Source organism: Ursus americanus, chromosome 27 (assembly GCF_024610735.1).
Source record: "Ursus americanus isolate L20-20 chromosome 27, mUrsAme1.1.p, whole genome shotgun sequence".
Taxonomy (NCBI): domain Eukaryota; kingdom Metazoa; phylum Chordata; class Mammalia; order Carnivora; family Ursidae; genus Ursus; species Ursus americanus.
The window spans coordinates 38,261,605-38,285,831 of NC_142153.1; the positions used below are offsets into that span (position 1 = coordinate 38,261,605).

The 24,227-nt window shown below is 43.1% G+C and overlaps 1 protein-coding gene across 1 annotated transcript in view; it reads left to right on the forward strand.

Annotated features, from left to right (window-relative positions):
• Positions 1-959: 959 nt before the first annotated feature.
• The window catches only part of WWC2 (WW and C2 domain containing 2), a 200,383-nt gene continuing 177,115 nt past the window's right edge, over positions 960-24,227 (forward strand). The window contains exon 1 of the mRNA XM_045785842.2: positions 960-1,457. Within this exon, the coding sequence (XP_045641798.2) occupies positions 1,327-1,457 (131 nt within the window). The 5' untranslated portion in view covers positions 960-1,326. The remainder of the gene's footprint in view (positions 1,458-24,227) is intronic.

Below are 24,227 nucleotides of genomic sequence, written 5' to 3' on the forward strand. Positions count from 1 at the left end.
CCGCGGCGGGGGCTGGGCGGAAGGGACTGGTTTCAGGATTAGTGCACGTCCAGCTGTCCTAAACCCCCACAACCGAGGCCGGCGGCGGCAGAGGGTCCCCGGTGGCTGGCCCGGCGCCCCAACCCCCCCGGGTGGAGCGACTCGACCCGGCGGGAGGCTCGGGTGCCTTCTAGTCGGTGGCCCACGCGGCGGGCGGAGGTGGGGGGGGGCGGGTAGTCGCTTCCCAGGCTCAGGCTGGAGTTTCCCCCGCAGGCCACTGGGGCAGGCGCGTCTCGGCGCTCTGGGACCGCTGGACCCGCCTTCGCTTTCCGCCCCGAGGCCCGTGGCCTCTGGGCTGAGGTCATGGAGGGCCAGGCGCCCTGCAGAGGCCCCGGGGGCGACACCGCCCCGGACACGCCACGGACACGCTTCTAAGCGTTTGCAGGGCTTTTCACACTTTCCCACCGCCCCGAACCGCCCTCGGGTTCCCAAGTAGCTCAGGGCGCGGCGTGGGGGAGCCTTTTGTGCCCTCGCTGTTTGCTGGGACTTTTTCTTCCGAAGAGAGCTTCCCCCACCCCTTTCCTCTCGCAAGTCTTGTGGTTTCCCTAGAAGTCGGCAAGAAGTTGAGAAGGTTGAGGAGCTCTCTCTAGCTCTTTCCTGTCCTGAAACTCTAAAAACCCGAGGCGTTCGGCCGCGGGGAGATATCTGGGGTCAAGGGGAGGGAGCGAAGGGTGCATTTTTTTCGCCCTCCTTCCTCCCACCTGGTCCCTCAGCAACTCTCCTCCGCCCCCGCCCCGGGCTCGGCCCTGCGCCCCGGCTTTTGCAGCCCGCCCCGGGAGCTGCAGGGTTAAGCTCTGGAATGTGGCGGCGAGGAATGTGCATGCAGATGAGCCCTGCGAGGGGAGGGGTGGGCGGGGGCGGGGCGCATGCTAATCGCACGCAAATGAGGAGGCCCGTCGCCGCCGCGGCCGCCGCTCCACCGAGCTTCCCGGATCCGAGCCCAGACGGCGGCGGCTCGGGCAGCCTGGGCGCCGCGACCCTCGGCGGCCACAGGGGGACGGGGAGGAGGAGGAGGAAGAGGCGGAGGCAGCAGCTACAGCCGCGAGGAGGAGGAGGAGGAGGGTTCGCTCGCCAGCTCCGACGCAGACATGGTGGACTGATCCCCGGCGGCTCCGAGAGCAGGGTTTCCTGAGGCGCCCCCCGCGCGTGGCCCCTCCGCGCCCCGCGCTCCGCAGCCCCTAGCCGGCGCCCGCGTCGGGTGCGGCGGCCGGGCCGGGCAGTCGCGTTTCCGCCGCGTCCCGCGCCCGGTCCCTATGGAGGCGCCGCTCGCCGGCGAGGCCGCCGACCATGCCTAGGAGGGCCGGGAGCGGGCAGCTGCCGCTACCCCGGGGCTGGGAGGAAGCCAGGGACTACGACGGCAAGGTCTTCTACATCGACCACAACACCAGGAGGACCAGCTGGATCGACCCCCGGGACAGGTGGGCGGCCGGGCAGCGGGTGGGCGCGGGGACCCGCCTCAGAAGCGCGGCGGCTGCTGTTGTCCGGGAGATCCGGCCGATCGGCGGCGCCCGCGGCGCTGGGGGCGTGGGGCGTCGGGCGTCGCCGGCCCCGGGGTGCCGGGAGGGGTCTCGGGAAGGAGGTTCGGGACCGTCAGCTGGTGAGGAGCCCGGGAGGGGTCGGTTGGAGCCGCCCCTTCCAGGGCCTCTTTGCCCGCTCCCTTCCCGACGTCCCCTGGGACCTTTAGACGCTCGCGGCCGGGAGGGAAGGGTGGAATTGGCGCCCCGGGCTGGCACTTGGTGTCCCGTTAAGGGACCCCGAGGTGCCACCTGAGCCTTGCTGCGAGCTCGCCTCTGCCTAAAGTGGGCCAGATAGGAGCTGGAGGGTAGCTTGGCCTTTGGGAGGCGGGGACGGGCCGGGAACCTCCCGGAGAAGGCCTAAGTGCAGGGTGGGGAACCAGCCGACCAAGCCACCTGTGGCAGCTCTCTGGCCGTCCTTGGCTGCCAGCCTTGACTGCAAGGTCTTGACGGGGCGCGCCACCGGTTAGGCGGGAGGTCCTGGGCATGGAGGGGAGGGGGTTCCAGGCACCCTTCCTCGCCCGGCCCTGGCTGTGGGTGTTATTAGCTTTGCCCCTCAGAGTTTAGAAACTCTATTTTTTTTTTGGGGGGGGGGTTGATCTACTGCTTACTGTTAAGTCTTCACCTGAAAACTTGAACTGAGTCCTAGATCTTGAAAAGGCAAATTCTGTTTTGAAGAAAGAACATAGAAAAAAGACTTGAGGTTAGCATGATTTCTTGTAGTTTTTAGCACACACTTTTTAGTCCTGCTCGGAGGTAAAGTGGAGAAGTATAACCAAATCATCATCTCAGAAGTTGAGGAGCTGAAGTTTCTCTGAATGTTCACAAATGTTGGTCCTCTATCCCATCTGTCTTGTTACCTTTAAAAGGAAATTTTTCTGAAAATTAGACGTATTATAAGAATAATAGAAGATATTCCTAATTGTAAATTTGTAAATTGGCTGTTAAGGAGGTGTTCCTACTTGTAAGTTAGGGGTTTATAACCTTTTAGGTGCTTCCATTACCCCTTTTCTAAATTTGATGTTGAAATAGTTTCGTACTTTATGTTCTCGGTTAACTTTTATCTTAATATTGCTTTTGAAAGTTATTAAAGAGTAATTATAAGAAAGTCATAAATGACATTATAAATTTATGGAACAATCCTTATTAAATTATCCATGAAGGTATCAGTTTAGGTTTCCCTTCTGAAATGAGAAAAGGCACCTGTGCTGAGGTTCTCTCTTGCTACAGCCTGGCTGCCTGTTGCTGGCCTGATGAAAGTTATGACAAGCATCACACCTTCACAGTTTCTCCAGACATATTAGTTGTTGTCATAAACTTCACGCTCCAGGTCAGTTATTTGACTTATGCCCTTGCACTTGAAACTGTTTAACAGATAGTAAATGTCAGTGATGGTGGTGTGCACCCAGCAGTGACTTCTCAGGCACCTGTATAAATATTTGACTTTTACAGTTATGTAGTATTTCTGCTTTCTCATGTTTGGAGTTTCAGGTTCTTGAAATTGCAGTGAATTCTTGAAATTTTTAGCCATTACAGATTATCTTCATTTTGCATGTTCAATTATATCGTCTCATTTGTATTTACCAACAAAGATTATAAGAATATGTAATGCCTGGGTAAAGTAAATAGAAAGTGAAGTAAGATATGACTTGGCTTATCCATATCACTACTTAAACAAGTTAAGCATGACTTTTATTTTAAACTGTTAATGGATTAACAATTATTATGAACTCTGTTTTCAGGAAACTGGGTAACCAATTCATTTGATGTGGATAAACAGTTTTGACTAAGATGACTTGTTACTTTTCCAGTTTTCTTTGAAGCAGTTAGATCTTTAAGTATTTGGAAATAGAAATTTGGTTATAAACATTTCTGGATCTCACTATGATTTTTAAAAAATTCTGAGATCAGGGTCATTGCTGACTTAGTTTAAATTTGATTGTGTTTTCTTCTAGGGCAATGAAGTGACTGTAAGTCTTGCTAAATTGTGTGAGAGGATATTTGGAACAACTATGAACTCTAGTCAATTTTGTTAGACACTTAGCAAACATATGGAAAGAGAGATGTTACACAGGCCAATTGGAGTGTGCCTATGCTTCTGCAGGATCAAATTACAAATCCTGGAAGAAAACTGTCTTGATAAACTGTGGGTATGCAGTACTTTTGAACTTTTAAAGTCAGTTAATTAAGATGGTCATGATGACTTACCCAGTTATATTTATGTTAAGAAAAATTCTGACAGTCTATCAGAATTGGTGAAGTATTTCTGATTGTATAGATACATATGCAGATTTAGTGGCGGGGTGGGGGGGAAGGCTGGAGGCTTTTACAAGAACATAATTTTGTTCAAGAAGTAGTGATTTTAAAATACTGAAGTATTAAAATACTTTTAAGCTTTTGGAGGTAGATGACATAATGCAAACTTTGCTGGGACATGATTCAAGCTTTTATTGCCCTACCACTTACTAACTGAGTAAGCTTAGCTGAGTTTGTGAGGCCCTCTAAACCTTCATTTTCAACTCTGAAATGAAGATCATACCATGTACTTCACAGGGCTGGTTAGGGGTCCATAATTAGGGCCCAGCCAAATAGTAGTCGTGGTGGTGGTGTCATTCTCCTTTAGGAACTGTGTAGTAGTTCGGGTTACCCCTGGAAACAGTGGGTATACTGGCACCTATTTATTCAGTGTTTATTGCGTGACAGTCACTGTGCTAAGCTTTTTCACTGTGCTCTCATTCTGTTCTTCCAGTAGTCCGATGAGGTAGTGCTGTTATTATCTTCCAGTTACAGGTGAGGAAATGGAGTCACAGAGACATTGCCATTGCTGTTAAAAGTGGCCAAGATTTGAAGTCAGATCGTTTGACTCTAGAGCCTGTGTCCTGTGTCATTCCTTTAGACCGCTGGAACACCTGGACATGCTCAGGGGCATTTGGGTGGAGGAGAATCTCTTTGTCTAGTGTTGATTTTTCAGGCTGATTGACCGGACTTTATTGGTCTCCAAAGGTTCCTGTTCACTTTCTCTGATTCTTAGATCCCCGAGTTAGCCACATGGTTCATGGTTCATGAATGCCTTGGGAGTAGCGTTGGAGGCCCACGAGATTGACCCCGTTGAACAACAGCGCAGGGCCAGGTGGAACTTGGAAATTCAGTGTACTCTTGGGCACGTTAGAAATTCTACTTGGATATAATAAAAAATCATTAAAAAAATAAAAAATAATAAAAAAAAAAAGAAATTCTACTTGGGGAAGAGTTAAGGACTCTGTCTTGTTCCTGAATAGATTACAGTTTTACTGTAATGGGCTTGACTTTGCCGTCCTCCTCCCCCCTCACCAATCCTGAGGAAATCTCCCTGTCCACGATTCCTTGCCTCCCGCTCCCACCCCGCAGCGGGTTAACTGTTACTTTGCAGGTCTGCTCCCTCCCTCACCTCTTATTTTGCCCACCATGGACACCCTTTGACCACAGCAGTTGGCGTTTATGGCGGCCCATAGGTCGTGGCCAAATGGTGTGGTGCTTAAAAAACACCCCCTACATTAAACATAAGAGAAGAAGGTGGGATGGATTCATTGCCTCTGAGAGGAATAGGGGGCTAAGGTGGGCAGGCCTCAGAATCTGGGTGAGTGGTTATACAAACTCTCAGTAGAATTCTGCTCATTTTCTGTCCTTGGATTGAATGTTACCCTGAGATATGATAGTTTTGTCTAGTTGAATGTAAAAGATTTACCACCACACAAAAACTTGCTGATAGACATAATCTTTGGTTTATGGCTAGCATCAGATATTGAGTGAACTGTGTGCTTTCTAATTGAAGGGCAGAAGTTCTGGGGGTGGGGTGGGAAGGGTGACAGGAGGAAGAGGATGTCAGCTGCGTATCCTTGATGGCTGAGCTAACTCTTGGCTCTTTACACCCAGTTTATGGCATGTGATTAGGATCTGAGGAACTCTGTATTGTCTTTCTTTCAAAGTCAAAGCAAGTAATTTTGCTAAGCCTACTGCTAGAGTGTAAATTCCTCAAGAGACCGAATTGGTTATCACTGCTTTCCGTGTCCTTTGTGGATGGTAGGTGTTAAATGAATGTTGGTTAGGTCAATTAATGAAGAAAGTTGTTAAGTTAATGAAAGAATGCTAGTTGAGCTACTCTTTTCCAGTTCCTTATTGTTTTTTTTTTAAACCCCAACATTTTTTTTTTTAAACATTTTATTTATTTATTTGACAGAGAGAGACAGCCAGCGAGAGAGGGAACACAGCAGGGGGAGTGGGAGAGGAAGAAGCAGGCTCATAGCAGAAGAGCCTGATGTGGGGCTCGATCCCAGAACGCTGTGATCACGCCCTGAGCCGAAGGCAGACGCCTAACGACTGAGCCACCCAGGCGCCCCTCCAGTTCCTTATTGTTAACACTTTCGAAAAATATATCCATAACCACCACCAACCAGAGACAATTGATTTTCCAGTTAGATTAAAAATAATGAGAGAATTAATCTGCTCCATTTTGACTAATAATATAAATATGGGAATTATAAGAGCAAAGAAAACACAAAATAAGCCCTTATGGTCTTAATCACAACTGCCATTGTCATAGATTGCTGGAAATATTCCTCTCCGGCCCGCTGAGGTTTGGGTGCCAAGTGGTTACTGTGACTTATTTGAGTGATTATGGCTTTTGAAGTGTGGAGACGTTGTTAAAGAAGGTGGTGGTGGTTGTTGTTGTTAATTACTCTGGGAAGCACTAATTTAAACTCAGCTGTGCTGTATTCCAAAAATTCCCAAGGAAGTATTTCATGTTTCCAACACAGTTGCTATAACGCTTGCAGGAGGAAGCGGGAGTTGCCTAGTACAGGACGAAGATTTCCTCCGTGACTTTACACAGCCCGTGGCTGGCAGTGTAGTTTTGTTGGAAGACTTGGGGCAGCACTTGCTTTTTTAGGAAAGACTATTGTTTATAAATAAGTACATTTGTTTTTCTTTTAGCTGCACATCACTGAATTGTGAGTTACCTAGTCGGCGAGTTACCTAGTCTTACCAAAGAAACCTGTGGCGCGGCCCCTCAGCACGCCGGTACCGAGGTCTCCTGTAGGGAAGCCGGGCGCAGCCTGGCAAGAGCCTGCCCCGCCCGCCGCTGGGACTTGGAGATGTTGCCTCGGCGACGGCACGGGCTTGCTTCTCTGGAGTAGAGTCCGTAGGAGAAGGATGCCGCCATGCAAGGGGGGCACGGCCAGCTTGGTTTTGCTGCTGTGGGCGTTGTTGGGAGTGAGAGGAAACAGGGCGAGTCTAATACAGTGTACGTTCCCTGAGACAGAGCCTGCGCCTGTCGAGGCTCTGGCCCTATGAACTTGATGAAAATTGGTTGACCTGTTTTCTTGGTAGAATTTTGGACTAACGTCTTCATTTCTGAAGCTCCCGTTATTGGAAAAATTGTCACGAAAGTATAGAGACTAGGAAAGGGGTTTTTGAAGACAACCGTGTGTATGTAAGTTATGGATTAAAAATGATTTACCTGATATATAGACCCACTCTCTTCAGTGGCCTTTTTTTCAGTTATTATTTTATTTTTATTGAGATAAAAAAATCACATAAAATTCATCATTTTAACCGTTTTAAAGTACCATTTAGTGGTTTTTAGTATATTCGCAATGTCGTGCAACCGTAACCATTAAGTAATGCTTGAACATTTTTATGACCTCAGAAAGAAACGCTGTGCCCACTGAGAGAGCTCACCTTCCATTCTTTCCCCACCCCTGCTGCCTTTGGCAACCACTAATCTACTTTCTGTCTTCATGGGTGTCCCTTTTCTGGACGTTTCATATAAATGGAATCATACAATATGTGTCCTTTGCGTCTGGCTTCTTTTATTTCGCACAGTGTTTTCAGGTTTCACCCATGTTGTAGCAGGTGACAGGACGTCATTCCTTTTTATGCCTTTGAATAGTATTCTGTTGTATGGATATACCGTATACATTTCGTTTATCCATTCATCGGTTGATGGGCATTTGGGTTGCTTCCACCTTTTGGCTGTTACGAATAATGCTGCTATGAGCATTCATGTATAATTTTTGTATGAATATATGTTTTCAGTTCTCTTGGGTAGATCCCTAAAAGTGGAACTGCTACATCATATGGGAATTCTGTGTTTAAGTTTTTGAGGCTCTGCCAAGCCATTTTCCATTCCCACCAGCAGTGTCCAAGGGTTCTAGTTTCTCCACATTCTCACTGACACTTGTTTTCTGTTTGTTTTGTTTTAAGCATTTCTCCTGGGCACGAGGTGGTATCTGACTGCGGTTTGGATTTGTGTTTCCCTCTGCAGAGTGTTTTGCTAGCCTTATGGTGACCCAAGCTTCCCGCCTTTACTCTGTCTAGCCTTTTAGCCCTTCCCGCTCTCCCTACCTTTTTTGTGTCCTCTAGCTTATTACGGGACCAGGAAAAAGTTAGCTAAGAGACATCGGTTCTTTTTAGTCTCATATCGCTCTTCCCTTTCTCTGCTGTCTCACCGCTTTAAATCAGTGTAACACTGAAGTTGAGGATATAGGCTCTTCCCAGTTTTTACTGTGCCAGCCCTCGCCAAGTGCCCTGGGCTCTGGGAGGCACAAGGAAGAACAGGATTCCACCCCAGCTCAGGTTGCTTATGGTTTAGTTTGCATAATCACCACTTAAAAAGTGGAAGAAAATTTCGGTATCGTCCATTGTCCATTACATTTTCTTTAGATGTCGTGTTAATTCAGCAGTGAGAGGAATTAAAAGTAGAAGACAGTGGTGCCAAAAAACATACTAATTTTTGTCTTCATCCCAAATACGATATATTTTAAGAGGCCTAGATGTAAATCATGGAAATAATGAATTATAATGTATATGTATATGTATATGTATATAACCAGCTCATTAAATATGATTTGATGTTTGAAAGTTTTTAGTTTAGTAATAGATGGTAAGGATCAAGTTCATTTTTATTAATTGTTTAAAAAAAAAGACAGTTGGAAGAAAGCTGGCAGACACTGCCTTGGTCAGGTGATCAAGGTAAACAGCAACAGTGATAACGCACGTGGATGTCCCCTTGATGTAATGTGATGACAGTGACACTTTTTCTGTCGTCTTCCTCCCCCCAAACTATTATGACCCCAATCTAATCATGAGAAAAACATCCACCAAATCTCGGTAGAGGGACATTGTACAAAATATCTGACCCGTACTCTTTAAAACTGTCATGATCCTCAGAAACAAGGAAGTCTGAGAAACAGTCATAGCCAAGAGGAGCCCAGGGAGACATGAGGACTAAATGTGATATGGTATCCTGGAAAGGATCCTGGACAGAAGAAGGACATTAGGTACAAGCTAAGGAAATCTGAAAAAAGTATGGATTGTAGTTAACATAATATATCGTTCCTGGTTCATTCATTCTAATAAACATAATATCCTGATAGGGAAAGCGGAGTGTGGGATATATATATATGGAAACTCTGTACTAAGTACATTTTTTCTGTAAATCTGAAACTCTTCCCCCAAAATAGTTGATTTTAAAAAGATTACAAAGAAACCCCAAAAAACCAGCAACACACAAAACAGTTGGAAGTGTTTTTCTTTAGTCAGAATGTGACTGTGCTATGTAATTCCGGCTTTTTTGGTATACTTGAAAAGCAAGGGTGAGCAAACTGTGGCCCAGGGGCCAAATCCCAGCCTGCAGCCTTGTTTCTATATAACCCTCCAGCTAAGAATGGCTTTTACATCATTAGGGGTTGTAAACAAACAAATAAAAACAAAGAAAAACATGCGACAGATTATATATTATAAGCCCACAAAGCTTACAATATTTACTCTGACCCTTTACAGAAACATTTTGCCAACCTCTGATATAAAGTGAGATGACAAAGTCTTTTATATATAAAATATATATATATTTATTTTATATAAAATAAACATTTAGAAGAAATATTGATCTTCTGTGCTAAAATGGTATGTTTATCCGTCATCGCTGGTCATTTCTTTCACAAGTAACGTGGGCTCTAGGCAGCACGTAGTGTCACGATGGTCAGACATGGATGCTGAGTTTGAGGAGCTGCTGTGCTGAGCTCACTGTTCTCTTCTAATGAAATGCAGCATGCCGCATGAAGTGTTCCACACCCATTCTTCCCAGGGGTAGCTGGCATTGTAGGTAGGGACTGAGCAAAACAGGCAATAATGAACTTGCCGAGAGATCACAGTCGTTTACAGTTGACTATTGGAGGTGTAAATACAGTGATCGGTTTTGATGGCTGGAAACGCTGATTTTCCTGCGGTAGATGACGGTGTCTATAAAATCACCAAGTCGGTGATGGTCATCAAGTTGAAAATGAGTCCACGTAGTCTCTTTATAAGGTGCCTGTCACAGCCACGGGTGTTCCAAGGATGCTGTGAAAGGCTAAGACTGTACTACTCTGTGAAGAATTTCTCCTCTATTGTTAGCCCCAATGCCAGTAAAGAAATCATAGTTGTGGGGCCCCTGGGTGGCTCAGTCGGTTGAGCAGTGAACTGTTGGTTTCAGCTCAGATCCTGGCCTCAGGGTCCTGGGACGGAGGCCTTTGTCAGGGTCCACACTCAGCTGGGAGTCCGCTTGAGGTTCTCTCTCTGCCTCTGCCCCTCCGCTTGTGCGCACGCTCTCTCTCAAAATAAATGGATACAACTTTAAAAAAACGAAAAGAAGAAGGAAAGAACTCCTGGTTCCCAGGGGCCAGTGGCGAGCAGCACTGAAAGTGGGGCCCCTGGAAAGTGGGGCATGGTGGGGTAACAGAGCTCAGCTTTGGGGACCCTGCTTTCACCTGTGTGACACTGGAGGAGTCGAGGTGGTCCCAACAGAGAATTGGACCAGAGGTGTACATTTAACCTACTTTGGCGGTGGGGTAGGGAATTGAAAGGATGTAGACATTATCTCGATTATCAAAATAGCGACTGACTTTTAGCTAAAGAGGGTCCCTGCTGTTTCCGTAAAAAGGAGTGTGTCGGGACCCGGCAGGCAGAGGGGCTTTCCTTTGGCGTGACTGTTGGTGCTTCTGCCCGTGCTGCGTTTCCAGCGTGGCCGTGGCCGTTGTGGTCACTAGCTCTGACCATGAATGTGAGTGCCGACAGCAGTAGGAAACACTGACGGACAGCGATTTGTGCCCTGCACTCCTGATTAAGCTTCTGTCTCCGTGCTAGACTGTGGAATGCGTTGTGTACTTTACTGACATTGCTCCATTTTACGAGAAGGTAATTTTATTAAGTGGCACTGATACTCAGTAAAGTTTAAAGCATGGGAGACACAACGTTTACTGCAAAAGATGGCAAGAGCACACAGTTTCACGCAGCGCAAAACTTCATTCTGCGGTTTTCCTTAGTGTTATGGTTTTTCATAGAGATACGTTGAAATGCCAGTCTTCTTTTTTTTTCCCCTTTGAAATTGTGACAGTGAATGCATGTGTGGAATCCATAATGTACATGATATCCCTGGGTTGTCAGTTTTGTCCACTTACAGGTCTAGGTGTGTTCATTTCTGGCTGGTCAGTAGTTCTGTCTGTGCGTTGTGTTCTTTCACTTTTTGCTGATTATCAGGGTGTGTGAACTTGTTAGGGGTTTACTTTCTCCCCTGATTGTCTCCCTTCCCCCCTCTCTGCTAAGTGGCGTGGCTCATGACATTTCTCTTAGGACGTATAACTATAAACTGGTATTTAACTTGGCTGAACATTAATGCCCTGGTTTGCTGTTGCAGATCCAAAGGCTATAGGGCTGACTTGATTGTCTGATAGCCCTTTCAGATTCCCCGCAAAGGTACGCCTTTAGATGTGTATAGATGCATTCTTGAGAGATTTCCTAATGTCTCATATGTAGGAGCATCTGTGTGTCTGCATCCCTAATGTGCTCATAAAATTGATTCCAAGTCAGTTGAGGAGGGAGACCTGCTTTGCATGCGCACCATTCCTTTGTGCTGTCTGCTTAGACTGCCTGTCCCCATGGGGCACTTAAGAACACTGTAGAGCCCCATACCCATATAAATGAAATGTAAGTATTTAAAGGACCTTTGCCTTCTTCCAGAAGCCTCCATAATGTGTCCCCAGCCTATTCTTACTGACTTGACCCCCTAGCCACTCACTCATTCATTTGTTCAACCCTTCATCAAAGATGTGCTGAAGATACTATATGCCTAACATATATCTTGGGGACATGGCATTGAATGGAATAGGCAAGGTCCTTACGTCCATGGATTTTTCTATTCTTGTTTAGGGATGACGGATTACAAAGGCAGTAGTGAAGTGTGTTTTGATGAAAATAAACAAAGTGATGTAATAAATGGTGTCAGTGGAAGCTAGTTTGGGTGTGGTGGTAAGGAAAGGCCTTTCTGAGGAGCTGACTTTTATTTTTATTTTTATTTATTTTTTTAATTTTTTTTATTATATGTTAGTCACCATACAGTACATCCCTGGTTTTTGATGTAAAGTTCGATGATTCATTAGTTGCATATAACACCCAGTGCACCATGCAATACGTGCCCTCCTTACTACCCATCACCAGTCTATCCCATTCCCCCACCCCCTCCCCTCTGAAGCCCTCAGTTTGTTTCTCAGAGTCCATAGTCTCTCATGCTTCATTCCCCCTTCTGATTACCCCTCCTTTCTTTATCCCTTTCTTCTCCTACTGATCTTCCTAGTTCTTATGTTCCATAGATGAGAGAAATCATATGATAATCGTCTTTCTCTGCTTGACTTATTTCACTTAGCATTATCTCCTCCAGTGCCGTCCATGTTGCAGCAAATGTTGAGAAATCATTCTTTTTGATAGCTGAGTAATATTCCATTGTATATATGGACCACAACTTCTTAATCCAGTCATCTGTTGAAGGGCACCTCGGCTCCTTCCACGATTTAGCTATTGTGGACAGAGCTGCTATGAACATTGGGGTGCATATGGCCCTTCTCTTCACTATGTCTGTATCTTTGCGGTAAATACCCAGTAGTGCAATGGCTGGATCATAGGGTAGCTCAATTTTTAACTTTTTAAGGGACCTCCACACTGTTTTCCAGAGTGGCTGTACCAACTTGCATTCCCACCAACAATGTAGGAAGGATCCCCTTTCTTGAGGAGCTGACTTTTAACTGAGACATCAGGATAAGAAAGAGCCATCCATGTGAAGCCCTGGGATAGTCCAGGCAGAGGAAAAGGCGAGGTGGGAGCCCTAGTCCTGCTCTGTCCGATGTGAAAGCTGCTAGGAGTATGTGGCTATTTAAATTGATCAAAATTAAATAAAGTTAAAAATCTCCTTTGTCAGTCTTGTTAGCCACAAGCTGAGTGCCCAGGAGCCACATGTGCAGGTATAGAACATTTCCATCAGTGCAGAAAGTTCTCCGGGACCACGCTGTCCTAAAGCACTAAGGAGGTTGGTAATGTTCAAGGAGCTGAATGGCAGGCTGCGTGACCACAGTGTAGAGACACAGTGGGACAAGTGTCTTGTGAGATGAGGCAGAGACGTCAAAAGGGTCTGACCAGGTATGCCTTGTAGACATCAACATTTTAAGGGCATTTGGGAACCACTGGACAAGTTTTAAGTTGAATGGAGGAATAGAGGGGTGTGTGTGTGTGTGTGTGTGTGTGTGTGTGTGTTCCCACTATCTTTCCATAAAGGGAACATTTCTTTGTAAGACCTTATCCATTTTTAACGAGCCATCACTGATCTGTGGAGAAGGAGTGGTAGAAGCCATTGCAATGAGATAATCTAGGTGAGAAACCATTAGATCTTTTTTTTTTTTAAAAATTTTATTTATTTATGTGACAGAGAGAGAGACAGCCAGCGAGAGAGGGAACACAAGCAGGGGGAGTGGGAGAGGAAGAAGCAGGCTCATAGCGGAGGAGCCTGATGTGGGGCTCGATCCCAGAACGCCAGGATCACGCCCTGAGCCAAAGGCAGACGCTTAACGACTGAGCCACCCAGGCGCCCCAGAAACCATTAGATCTTGAACTAGAATGATGGCTTTGGCAATGGAGAGCAGTGAATGGATTGGGATGTTTTTTAGGTAAAAGGGAAAGAACTTGCTTGTGCTCTGACTATGTGAGTAATGAAGAAGAGAGGAACAAGGATTTGCTGGTATACAATTGGGGGAAGACCAAGGGAGAAATATGGTTGGTTGGTGTGCAGCTGGATCAGTCATCCAGAGTTGAGGTCTGAGATGCCTACTGTGACATACACGTGGAGATAGCCCATGGTGGCCAGATATAGAATCTGCAGTTTGGAAGACAACTCAGAGCTTGAGATAGTAAATTTGGGTATATGTAGGTAGTATGTTGAAGTGGTGGGATGGGATAAGATCCCTGGGAGAGAAGGAAAAGAAGAGGTCCCAGGATGAAGTACAGGCCTGAGGCTCAATACACTTATTTTTTTGGTTTGTGAAACCTCGTTCCAGAGAAGATAGTTTACTTATTCTCGTTGGAACATTCCTTAAACTTTGCAGTGTGCTAGAGGTGATGGCGACAAAGATCGCGGTGTGTTGTATTTCTGTGTCTGGTTCTGTGGGAGCTCTTAATGAGTATTTATTGGATCAGTGAAACCTTTGATAAGGTACCATTATTGCCCCCATTTTAGGAAACTGAGGCCTAACGCATTAAGTGACTTGTCTCAGGCACAAAGCTGGGAGGGAAGCAGTGGTGGCAGAACTCGACCACGTCTCTCTGACTTCAGAACTGTGCATTTAACTACGTACTGCCTCTAACAACTGCTAGGAAGAGCCCGGGGCCTCCTATTTGGGGTTGGAAGGCATAGCCGGTACATAGCGAAGTTGTAACAGTTGGAGCTTCCCGTAACAACTTAGCCACATGTAAGCTGCCAGTGCCTTAATCCTTAATCCTGTATGTGTACTGTCTTTTCACTCTTCAAATTGAACTACTGCATTTTCAGAATTTATGTTTTATTTTCCCGGACAAGGTGGTAGGCTCTGTTTGGTTAAGTCCCGTATGCTGTTACTGGTGTCCCTCAGAGGACACCCAGCACAGTGTCTTGTGCGTGAATGGTTCTCAAGTACAGCTGAGTTGATTCTGTCGCTTCTGCCTTACTCCAGTGCTTTAAGGTCTTTCAGAGGCTGAGATCCCATATGCTGTAAATCCTCTTTATCCTTGTCTTCTGGTTCTAAAAACCCTTTGACCTTGTACCACAGTCTACTCGCAATGCAGTCTTCTGTGGGACTGTCACCTTCCCAAATGTGCCCTGCACACCTGCACCCCTCCAGGTGAACTGATCATTAAGAGTGGAGAATTTTCAGCATAAAGCTGAGTCCCAGCGCTTCCAGATTCTTTCCTAGAGCTCTCTCTTCTTCATGGATTTAAACCCCGATGGGTGATCCATTGTCTGAAAATACCGTGGCTTTACCACAAGTGTGTAAATTACAGACCTTGATTGGAATTATTTTTTACTTCGACTCTTGTAGTTGAGTGTAAGTCTTGGGGGCACAGTCATCTCCTTCTGTAAGTTGCCATGTTACATTCTGCTGTACACTGCTTAGATTTGGATTCAAGCGCTAGGCTTTCTAGGTGGGAAGTGATAGAAACTAAGAGGGAGTGTGGTGTGTTTTTGCTTTACTTATGCCATGACACTTACCTGGAGGCATACCAGCTGTCACTAAAACGGTGGTTGGAGAGGACCCACGCAACGCGTATAGTCTTTCGCCCTGTCACAAGTTGCTGCACTTTTGTCTTTGTGAGAGCTAAACAGTATATTGTGTATCTGCTTTTGTCTGGAAATCCAGTATTCTTACATTTCTACTTTTGACTTGGTTTGAGGTCCAAGTTTGTGAATTTTAATTAAATGCTTAGATTATGCATGGTTTGTTCCTGTGTTGCTATGAGCAACAGTTGTTAAAGTTAACCTTCCCCTTTTTAAAGAAATGTGGACAAATAAATACATGAATTTTAACAGGTTAAAGAAAGGTCATCATGTAGTGTTGAGAATGGTCTGCTTATAAACTAAATTGTTACTATGACCATGATTATCACGGAGAAGGGAAGAATGCAGTAGAAGTGAATAATCATCCGACACATGGACAAAACATTCCTAAAATACTATTCAAATGAGGAAAGACTTTACGGGGCTGCAGCCGAGTAGCCAAGCGTTGAGGCCTTTTAGTCGGTGGCCATCTGACTGCGTTTACTGTTGTGGCTGAAAAGAAGCAGTGTGTAGTGGTTTGCATAGAAAAACCATGACTTATCTGAAATTTCCCAACTTTCTTCTTTCTTTCTTTTAAATCTTGCCTCTCATCTCCCCACACCACACTTTATCTCATTCTTAAAGACTTCTTTTGTCCTGATAGTTTTTGTTTCATTGCTCACCACCCTACTTCAGCCTAAACTTTACTGACTCCTGGTGATTGCTTGGACTTGCTATTTGATTCCGTTGTGTGATTTTTGATTATACTCCTTTGTGCTGTTTAAACTAGCAGTGTTTACCTAAATTAGTGGTGGGAGCAAAGGACTCAGGTTGGCCCATTTGAATGAAAATCAGGAGCGTTGCCCTGGCCCCGAGGAGAGCCTGCTGAATAAATCCATTTCCCTGAGCTCACGCTCCAGAAGGGCGCTAGGAATTTGGCCGGACTGGGAAGCCAGGTCCCCGGTTAGAGGCAGGAGGGCTGGGAATGGCCGGGTTAGGGATTTATAGTGATAATGTAATTAATTCTCTCTCTTGGAGAATCCAGGACTCAGGGAAGAGACGCCCTTTGTCCTCCTCCTACTTTCTTGCCTCTGCCCCATTCCGCTCCTGAGAATGAACCCCGGAGCGCCAATCCTTTACACGGTTTGCAGGAAGAAAACATAACTTTCTCCTTCAAGATTTCAGCACCTCCTGCGGAGCTCTCCGCCTTTAGGAGAGGGTGTCTGACCCCTCTTCACGCTAGCGTCTTTGTAGCTGTGCACTTCGTCTGTTGGAAAAGTGGTTTCTTTTTTAAACCAAAGTATTATTTTTTAATTCTGAAGATTAAATTGGATATTTTTTAAATTTTATTATTTTTATTTTTGGTTAAGGTACCAGTTTTTCAAGCACAGAGTGTTAGAATGCTAATTTTATACTATGTTCTGGGATAAGAGTTGGAATTGAAAATGAGCATGTAAGTGTTTGAGAAGGATGTTCATTTAACCCATGCCTCTTGTATGAGAAGTTCATTTCCTTTCCACTGTTGTCAATTCTTGTTCCAAGATCTGTCTTTAATTCCTGGATTCTTTCTTCTGATATTCATCCACAGTGATAATTATATAGTTCTTAAACAATCTATCCAAAGAACTTGAATTTATTTGTTGGTGGGTTTTTGAAGAAAGTCACAATGGAAATGGAAATCATCCAAACATCTGATTTCATCAAAATATTGGCGGTGATGTCCTATTTGTGGAGATGAATAGTTCCCTTTGCAAGTATAGAAAGGATGTTTTTACTACTTTAAGATTAACTCCTTCTAAGTTAATTAATAATTTCAGGACTAAAAGAAAACAGGTAAGCTGGTTTTCCTTTTCTGGCCTTGTAGAGGAAAATGAAGAATCAGTTGGAAAACCAGTTATTTTAGAATTTTCAAGGTTATAAGGTCAGCTGCCTGAAAGGGTGTGTGTCTACATTTTATTGAAAAATACCTTATTCATATTGACTAATCATGGTACATAGAAATGAATTACTGTGGTTTGATAAAGACATGAGGGTGCTGAGATACAAAAATCTCTACTGTGGTCCCATTTGAGTTAAAGCACACACACGCTCCTATACACACCTACATTCTGATACTCGTCCACTGGAGTGGTTTTGAGCAAGGAACCTCTATTGGCAGTTACTTCTGGGGAATAAGACTGTGGTTGGGGAAAAGACTTATATTTTCTGCAATTACTTCCAGGCCACTTTTAATATTATGTACATAACTTACTACTTAGTGAAATAAAGCTCTTTACAGAGAAGAAAAAGTTCAAATATTTTATATTTGTAACTAAAGAGTATTTGTTAAAATCATAATATCCCTAAATTTCCATTCATATTTAATATTGTATAATTTTTACCTTGTCTGAATTTTGAAGGAAATTCTCTTAAATTCCTCTGGTATAAGATGGATGGAATAGGGGCACCTGGGTGGCGCAGTCGTTAAGCGTCTGCCTTCGGCTCAGGGCGTGATCCTGGCGTTCTGGGATCAAGCCCCACATCGGGCTTCTCCGTTAGGAGCCTGCTTCTTCCTCTCCCACTCCCCTGCTGTGTGCCTCTCTCGCTGGCTGTCTCTGTCAAATAAATAATATCTTTAAAAAAAAAAAGATGGATGGAATAAATAAAACACATTTATTAATTTATTAGTGTTATTTATTAATGTCATTAAAACTAACATTGTGGAGGAAAACAGTTTAATTGTTGATATGTATAATTTTTGCTGATGATTGTTTCCCAAATACAGAGGTAGAAAAAAGTCTATAATCTGTTGGTTGTCAATGGAGAGAACATTTCTAATATCCACATTTTTAGTTTTGCCAGGTAAAATAGTTTAAGTATTATCCAGTTATCTGATTTAGTTAGAAAATTAAGTTTAAAAAGTTACATTGTTGGGGTGCCTGGGTGACTCTGTCAGTTAAATGTCTGCCTTTGGCTCAGGTAGTAATCCTGGAGTCCCAGCAGGATCAAGCCCAGCGTTGGGCTCCCTGCTCAGCCGGGAGCCTTCTTCTCCCTCTGCTCCTCTCCTGCGACTTGTATTTTCTCTCTTTCTCTCTCTCAAATAAATAAATAAAAATCTTATTAAAAATAAAAAAAGGCACAACATTTTATGCAGTTAACATCATCTAAACATGAGGTATCTTTCTTCTGTTTCAGTGAGGACTATTCAAAGGCAGTTGGCAAACTGTGGCCTGGAGGCCAGATTCTGCCCACACCTGGTTTTTTAATGACCTGTGACCTAATCAAGGATTTTACATTTTTAAATGGTTGAAACAAAATCAAAAGAAGACTATTTCGTGACATGAAAATTATATAAAATTGAAACTTTTGTGTCCGTAGTTCAGTTTCATTGGAACACAGCCACACTCATCAGTGGACATACTGTCTACCTTCAGACTGTAAAGGCAGAGTTGAGAAGGGAGATGGGGACTCTGTGTTCCCAAAGGCTAAAACATTTATTACCTGAGCTTTTTTACAAAAAGTTGGCTCAGCCCTCAAATATGATGATAACAAGAGAAAGTAGGGATGCATTTCTTTGTAGAAAACTGTTGATTACATTGAGTCTTCTTTTTTCTTTTTTTTAAGATTTTATTTATTTATTTATTTGACAGAAAGAGACAGCCAGTGAGAGAGGGAACACTAGCAGGGGGAGTGGGAGAGGAAGAAGCAGGCTTCCCGTGGAGGAGCCTGATGTGGGGCTCGATCCCAGGACCTCGGGATCATGCCCCGAGCTGAAGGCAGACGCTTCACGACTGAGCCACCCAGGCGCCCTGCGTTGAGTCTTCTTGATAAATCATTTAACTCAATAATTAGGCCTGACTGTAGCATCTGTACTGGATCTGTGCCTGTGTGTGCCTGTGTGTGTGTGTGTGTGTGTGTGTGTGTGTGTGTGTAAACCAACTCACCTCCTTTTCTTCTCTTTTGCTTACTTGACTTAAATTTCATTTTGCTGTGTTGCATTTTTGTAAGCCACCATCAACTGAGTTCTTAGAATTGGTAATCGTAATACTATCCCAATTATTTACTGAGGGCCTTTTATGTGCTAGAAGCATGGTAGGTGTGCTAAGTGTATTCTCTCAGTTAATTATCATAGCTTTTTAAAAAAAAGTTGTGGTCAGAAACACATAAAATTTACCATCTAAACCATTTTTTAGTGTACAGTACACTAGTATTAACCACATGTACATTGTTGTTGTGTCACAGATCTCGAACTTTTTCGTCTTGCAAAACTGAAGTTATATCCATTGAATAGCTCTTCTGTTCCTCTCCCCCACGGCTGACAAGCCCACTCTTGTGTCAGTTTCGAGGAGTTGGACTTAGATACCTCATCAAAGTGGAATCATGGAGTCCTTATCTATTTGTGACTCGTGTAGTTCACTTAGCACAATGTCCTCGAGGTTCATGCATTCATGTTGTTGCATGTGACAGGATTTCTTTCTTTTTTTAAGGCTGAATAATATTCTGTTATATGTATATACTGTATTTTCTTTATCCATTCATCCATTGAGGGACATTGAAGTTGCTTCCATTTCTTGGCTATTGTGAATAATGTTGCTATGAGCATAGCTGTGCACATAATTCTTTGAGACCCTGTTTTTAGTTTTTTTGGGGTATATACCCAGAAATGGGACTGCTGAATCCAATGGTAATTCTATTTTTATTTTTTTGAAGAACTTCCATAGTGTGTTGCGTGGAGGCTTCACCATCGTACATTCTCGCCAGTAGTACAGAAGCGTTCTAATTTATTCACATCCTTACCAGTACTTGTTATTTTCGGTTTCCTTGTTTGTTTCAATTTTTTTTTTATAGTAGCCGTCCTCATGGGTGTGAGGTGGTACCTCATTGTGGTTTTGGTGGGCATGTCTGTGATGATTACTGATGGTGAGCATCTTTTCACATGCTTATAGACCAGTTGTATATCTTCTTTGGAGAAGTGTCTATTCAAGTCTTTGCCCATTTTAAAATTGGGTCTTTTTTTGTGTTGTTTTTGTGTTGAATAAGTTCTTTATATATTCCAGATATTAATCCCTTATCACATAGATAGTTTGTAAATATTTTCTTCCAGTTCATAGATTGTCTTTTCACTCTGTTGATTGTTTCCTTTGTTGTGCGTAGTTTTTAAGTTTGATGGAATCATATGTGTCTATTTTTGCTGTTGCCTCTGCTTTTAGTTTCATAACCAGTAAGTCATTGTCAAATCCGATAGGAATCTTTCCCCCTACCTTTTCTTATAGGAGTTTTAGTGTCAGGTCTTATATTTATATCTTGAATCCATTTTGAGTTAATCTTTGTATATGGTGTAAGGTAAGGGTCCAGCTTCATTCTTATGCGTGTGGATGTCCAGTTTTGCCATCATTTATTAAAGATACTACCCTTTTCCCATTGTACAGCCTTGGCACCCTTGTTGAGGAGCCTTTGACCGTATACACAAGGGTTTATTTCTGGGCTTTCTCTTCTGTTCCTTTGGTCTATATGTCTGTCTTTATATCATAGCAATTTTAGCAGGATAGGTAATATTTTCCCTGTAGATAAGAAAACAGGTTTTTTTTTTTTTTTTTAAGATTTTATTTATTTGAGAGAGAAAAAGAGCACAGAAGAAAAAGGAGAGGGACAAGCAGACTCCCCGTTGAGCATGGAGCTTGACGTGGGGCTTGATCTCAGGACCCCCAGTTTATGACCTGAGCCGAAGGCAGACACCTAACTGACTTAGCCACCCAGGTGCCCCAAGAAACTGAGATTTAACCAGAGGTAGGGAGCCAGAATATAGCCACAGGCTTTCAATTTATAGAGTACGCTAATCTAGTTTGTCACTCTTCAGAAATCAAAAGGTCATTAGTACTTATCCAAAACAAGAAATATCTGAAGATGGGATGTGTTTCGCTTTTATGAATGACTGTGTGTGTATAGAAGTATATATGCATGTTTCCTGTCTCTCCTGCTAAATTATAAACTCACTGAAAGTTGGAATGAAAATTTTTCGGTATGTTTCCCAGCAGTGCATATATCACCTGATGGGTAACTAGTGGTTGGCACACACCTATAGGAGTGTGACCTAGATTATATAATAATGATCTTACATTTATAGAGTGTTTACTGTGAGCCAGGTGCTCTTCTAGGTTGTTCACGTGTCTTATTTTATTCAGTTCTGAGGTAGATATGTTCATATTCTGTAGTGTTAGCCACCTAACTTCAAAAATTCTCCCACCTGCCCTCTCTTTGCTCTCTTTCCTGGACTCTGCAACCCCACTGTTATTGTGGTCTTCTGCCTTTAGGGGCTAAATGAAGTCCTCTTTCCCCATCCTGGGAAGAGGTGGAAGGTGCCCCATTATTTTAGCAAGTCAGGATTAGTTAGCAATTTTTTCCCTTTATTTTTAAAAATTTCTCAGTTTTTGGCTAGGTAATTACATGTTACAAAATTGAAGAACAAAAAGATAGTAAAAAGTAAACCTTCCCATGCCTCTTGGTGCCTCATTTCTCTCCCCAAAGGAAGATATCTATCATCAGTCTCTTCTGTATTGTTCCAGACACTTTTTACATAAGCAAGACTGTCTATGCACATGTATGGTTCTACATATCTCTTAGCTTTGTATTTTTTGATACAATCGTAGAACCGTTTTACACCTTGATTGTTTTCCTCTTAGTATGTGTTAGAGATTGTTCCATTATGTTGCATATAACCTGCCTCTTAATATTCTGTTCTGTGAGTGTACTGAATCTTTTTGAACCATTTCTTCCTTGATGAACGTATAAGTTCCTCCGCATTTTTATTTTTCTGTTACAACAGTGCTTCGCTGACACTAATGTGTGTAAGTTTCTTAAGTACAAGCGAATTCCTGGAAGTGAAAAGGCTGGCTCATTGATGTGCGTTTAGTTTTGATAGGGTGGTCCAGCCTGCTGTCCGTGAAGGTTGTACCTGTTTCTACTCCTGGCAACTTTCGAATTAGTGCCTTTCGCCCGCACCTTTGCCAAGCATTATGTTTCAAAACATTCGGTATTTTTTACTGATAAGAGAGATGCAAATTAAAATGACAGTGAAGTGGCATTTTCCACCTATTACGAGTGAGAGCAAACATTTTTTCACTTATTTAAAAGCCATTTATTTTTCCTCTTCTGTGAATCAAGTCTTCATATATTTTTTTAAAGATTTTATTTTTAAGTAACCTCTCCACCCAGCGTGGGGCTTGAATTTATAACCTTGAGATTAAGAGTCACACGCTCCACCAACCGAGACAGCCAGGTGCCCTAAGTCTTCATATTCTTTATTTATTTTTTGTTGGGTCATTGTTATTTTAATTACTGATTTGCAAACTTTATATTAGGCAAAGTGTAAAATCAGTGTGGTAAAAATGGATTATTCAAGAAATGGTGCTGGCTCAGTAGGCCATCTGTATTAAAAATATGATTCAGATTCCTGTGCTTTCCCATGCACAAAAATTTGTACACTGATTATGGTGGAAAATCAACGTGGAAAAACAGATTTTAAGCTACTAGAAAATTATAGGTAGGTAGGTATCTGTGTGACCAGTAGTGTGGACTAAGAAGTCCAGACTGTTTAGGAAAAGGTTCATATGTTTGACAACAGAAAATATTTGTTATGGCAAAAGGCACAAATAAAGTTAAAAGACAAAAGAAATGGGGGCAATGTTGCATATAACCATAAAAAGTTAGTATCCTGATTGAATAAAGATCTATTATTCAGTAAATAAATGAGAACCCAGAAGAAAATGCGGTAAAAAGTAACAGCCAGTTCTCAGAAAAAGGAAACTGGCTCATCGGTGAATGTATGGGGAGATCTTGATTTCACTAGTAAGCGAAAAGGGAAGTGCAGAGTAAGACTCCAACAAAATACCATCTCATTTTCATCAGATTTACTAAAATTAATAAGCCCGATAACATCAAGGGTGGAGAGGATGTGGGGTGTGGGAGCTTCTATCACTGCTGATAGAAACGTGGGCCGATAATATCACTAAGGAAAGCAGTTGGCAATGTATGTCAGTTTAAACATTTGCGTTCCTGTGAGTCCAGGGTTCCATGTGTATGCCCTAGAGGAACCCTTGCACATATGTACAAGCAAGTTCATTATAGCATAATCTGAAAAAGCAGAAAATTGGCAACAAACCAAATGTCCATCAGTAGGGGATCGTAATAAACAACTTTTATGGCTTAGTTGTATAATAGAATGCTATACAGCAGTTAAAATAAATGAGCCAGAATCTTCTTACATATATCAACATAGATAAATCTTGATGGCAGTGTTTAGAGAAACAAAGCAAGTGTCAGAAGTCTATATATAATACATCACTCATGTGCATTTCTTTACAAACCCACAGAACTGGAGTATATAGCCTTTGTGGATACATATGTATGTGGTCAAGATTAAACAGGAATGATCCCCGCTGACATCAGGATGATAATCGCCCCTGAGGCAGCGCATCAGGGGGGTCTGTCCTCAAAGATATCCATATTCTTTATATTTTTAAATTTGAAGGCAAGAATGGCAATTCTTTAAATCTTGGTGTTGTACACATGGATCTTCATTTGTTTCTGTGTTTTTTGATATACTTTAAGTGCACATTTTGAATTTTTCCACATGCCTTTTCACTATGTAGAGATAGTTTGTGCTTTAATGAACTTTATTCATAATTTAGTGAATTTTATTAGTTTGAACTTTGGTATGAAGCCTACTGAGTCATTTAAAAGTTGTATTGCTGGATTCTGTTTTCTAATCTTTATTTAGGATTTTTACATTAATATTCATAAGAGTTGTCTCATTTTTTCCTCCCTCTCTTGATGCTCCCTTTATTAGATTTTGGTTTCAGTGTTAACACTGACTTCCTAAGAAGAATTTGGAGCAGTTCAAGTATCATCAGAATTGTGTGTTCCTTGCAGTTGGTAGAGTTCATGTTTATAACTTACTGTATGTATTTGACCTCATACTTTACCTGAAGGGTTAGTTCTTGAATAACTGTTTTGGTATTTATATGGCTGATTGGATTTTTGTCCCTGTCTTCAGGGATCAGTTTGATCTTTCT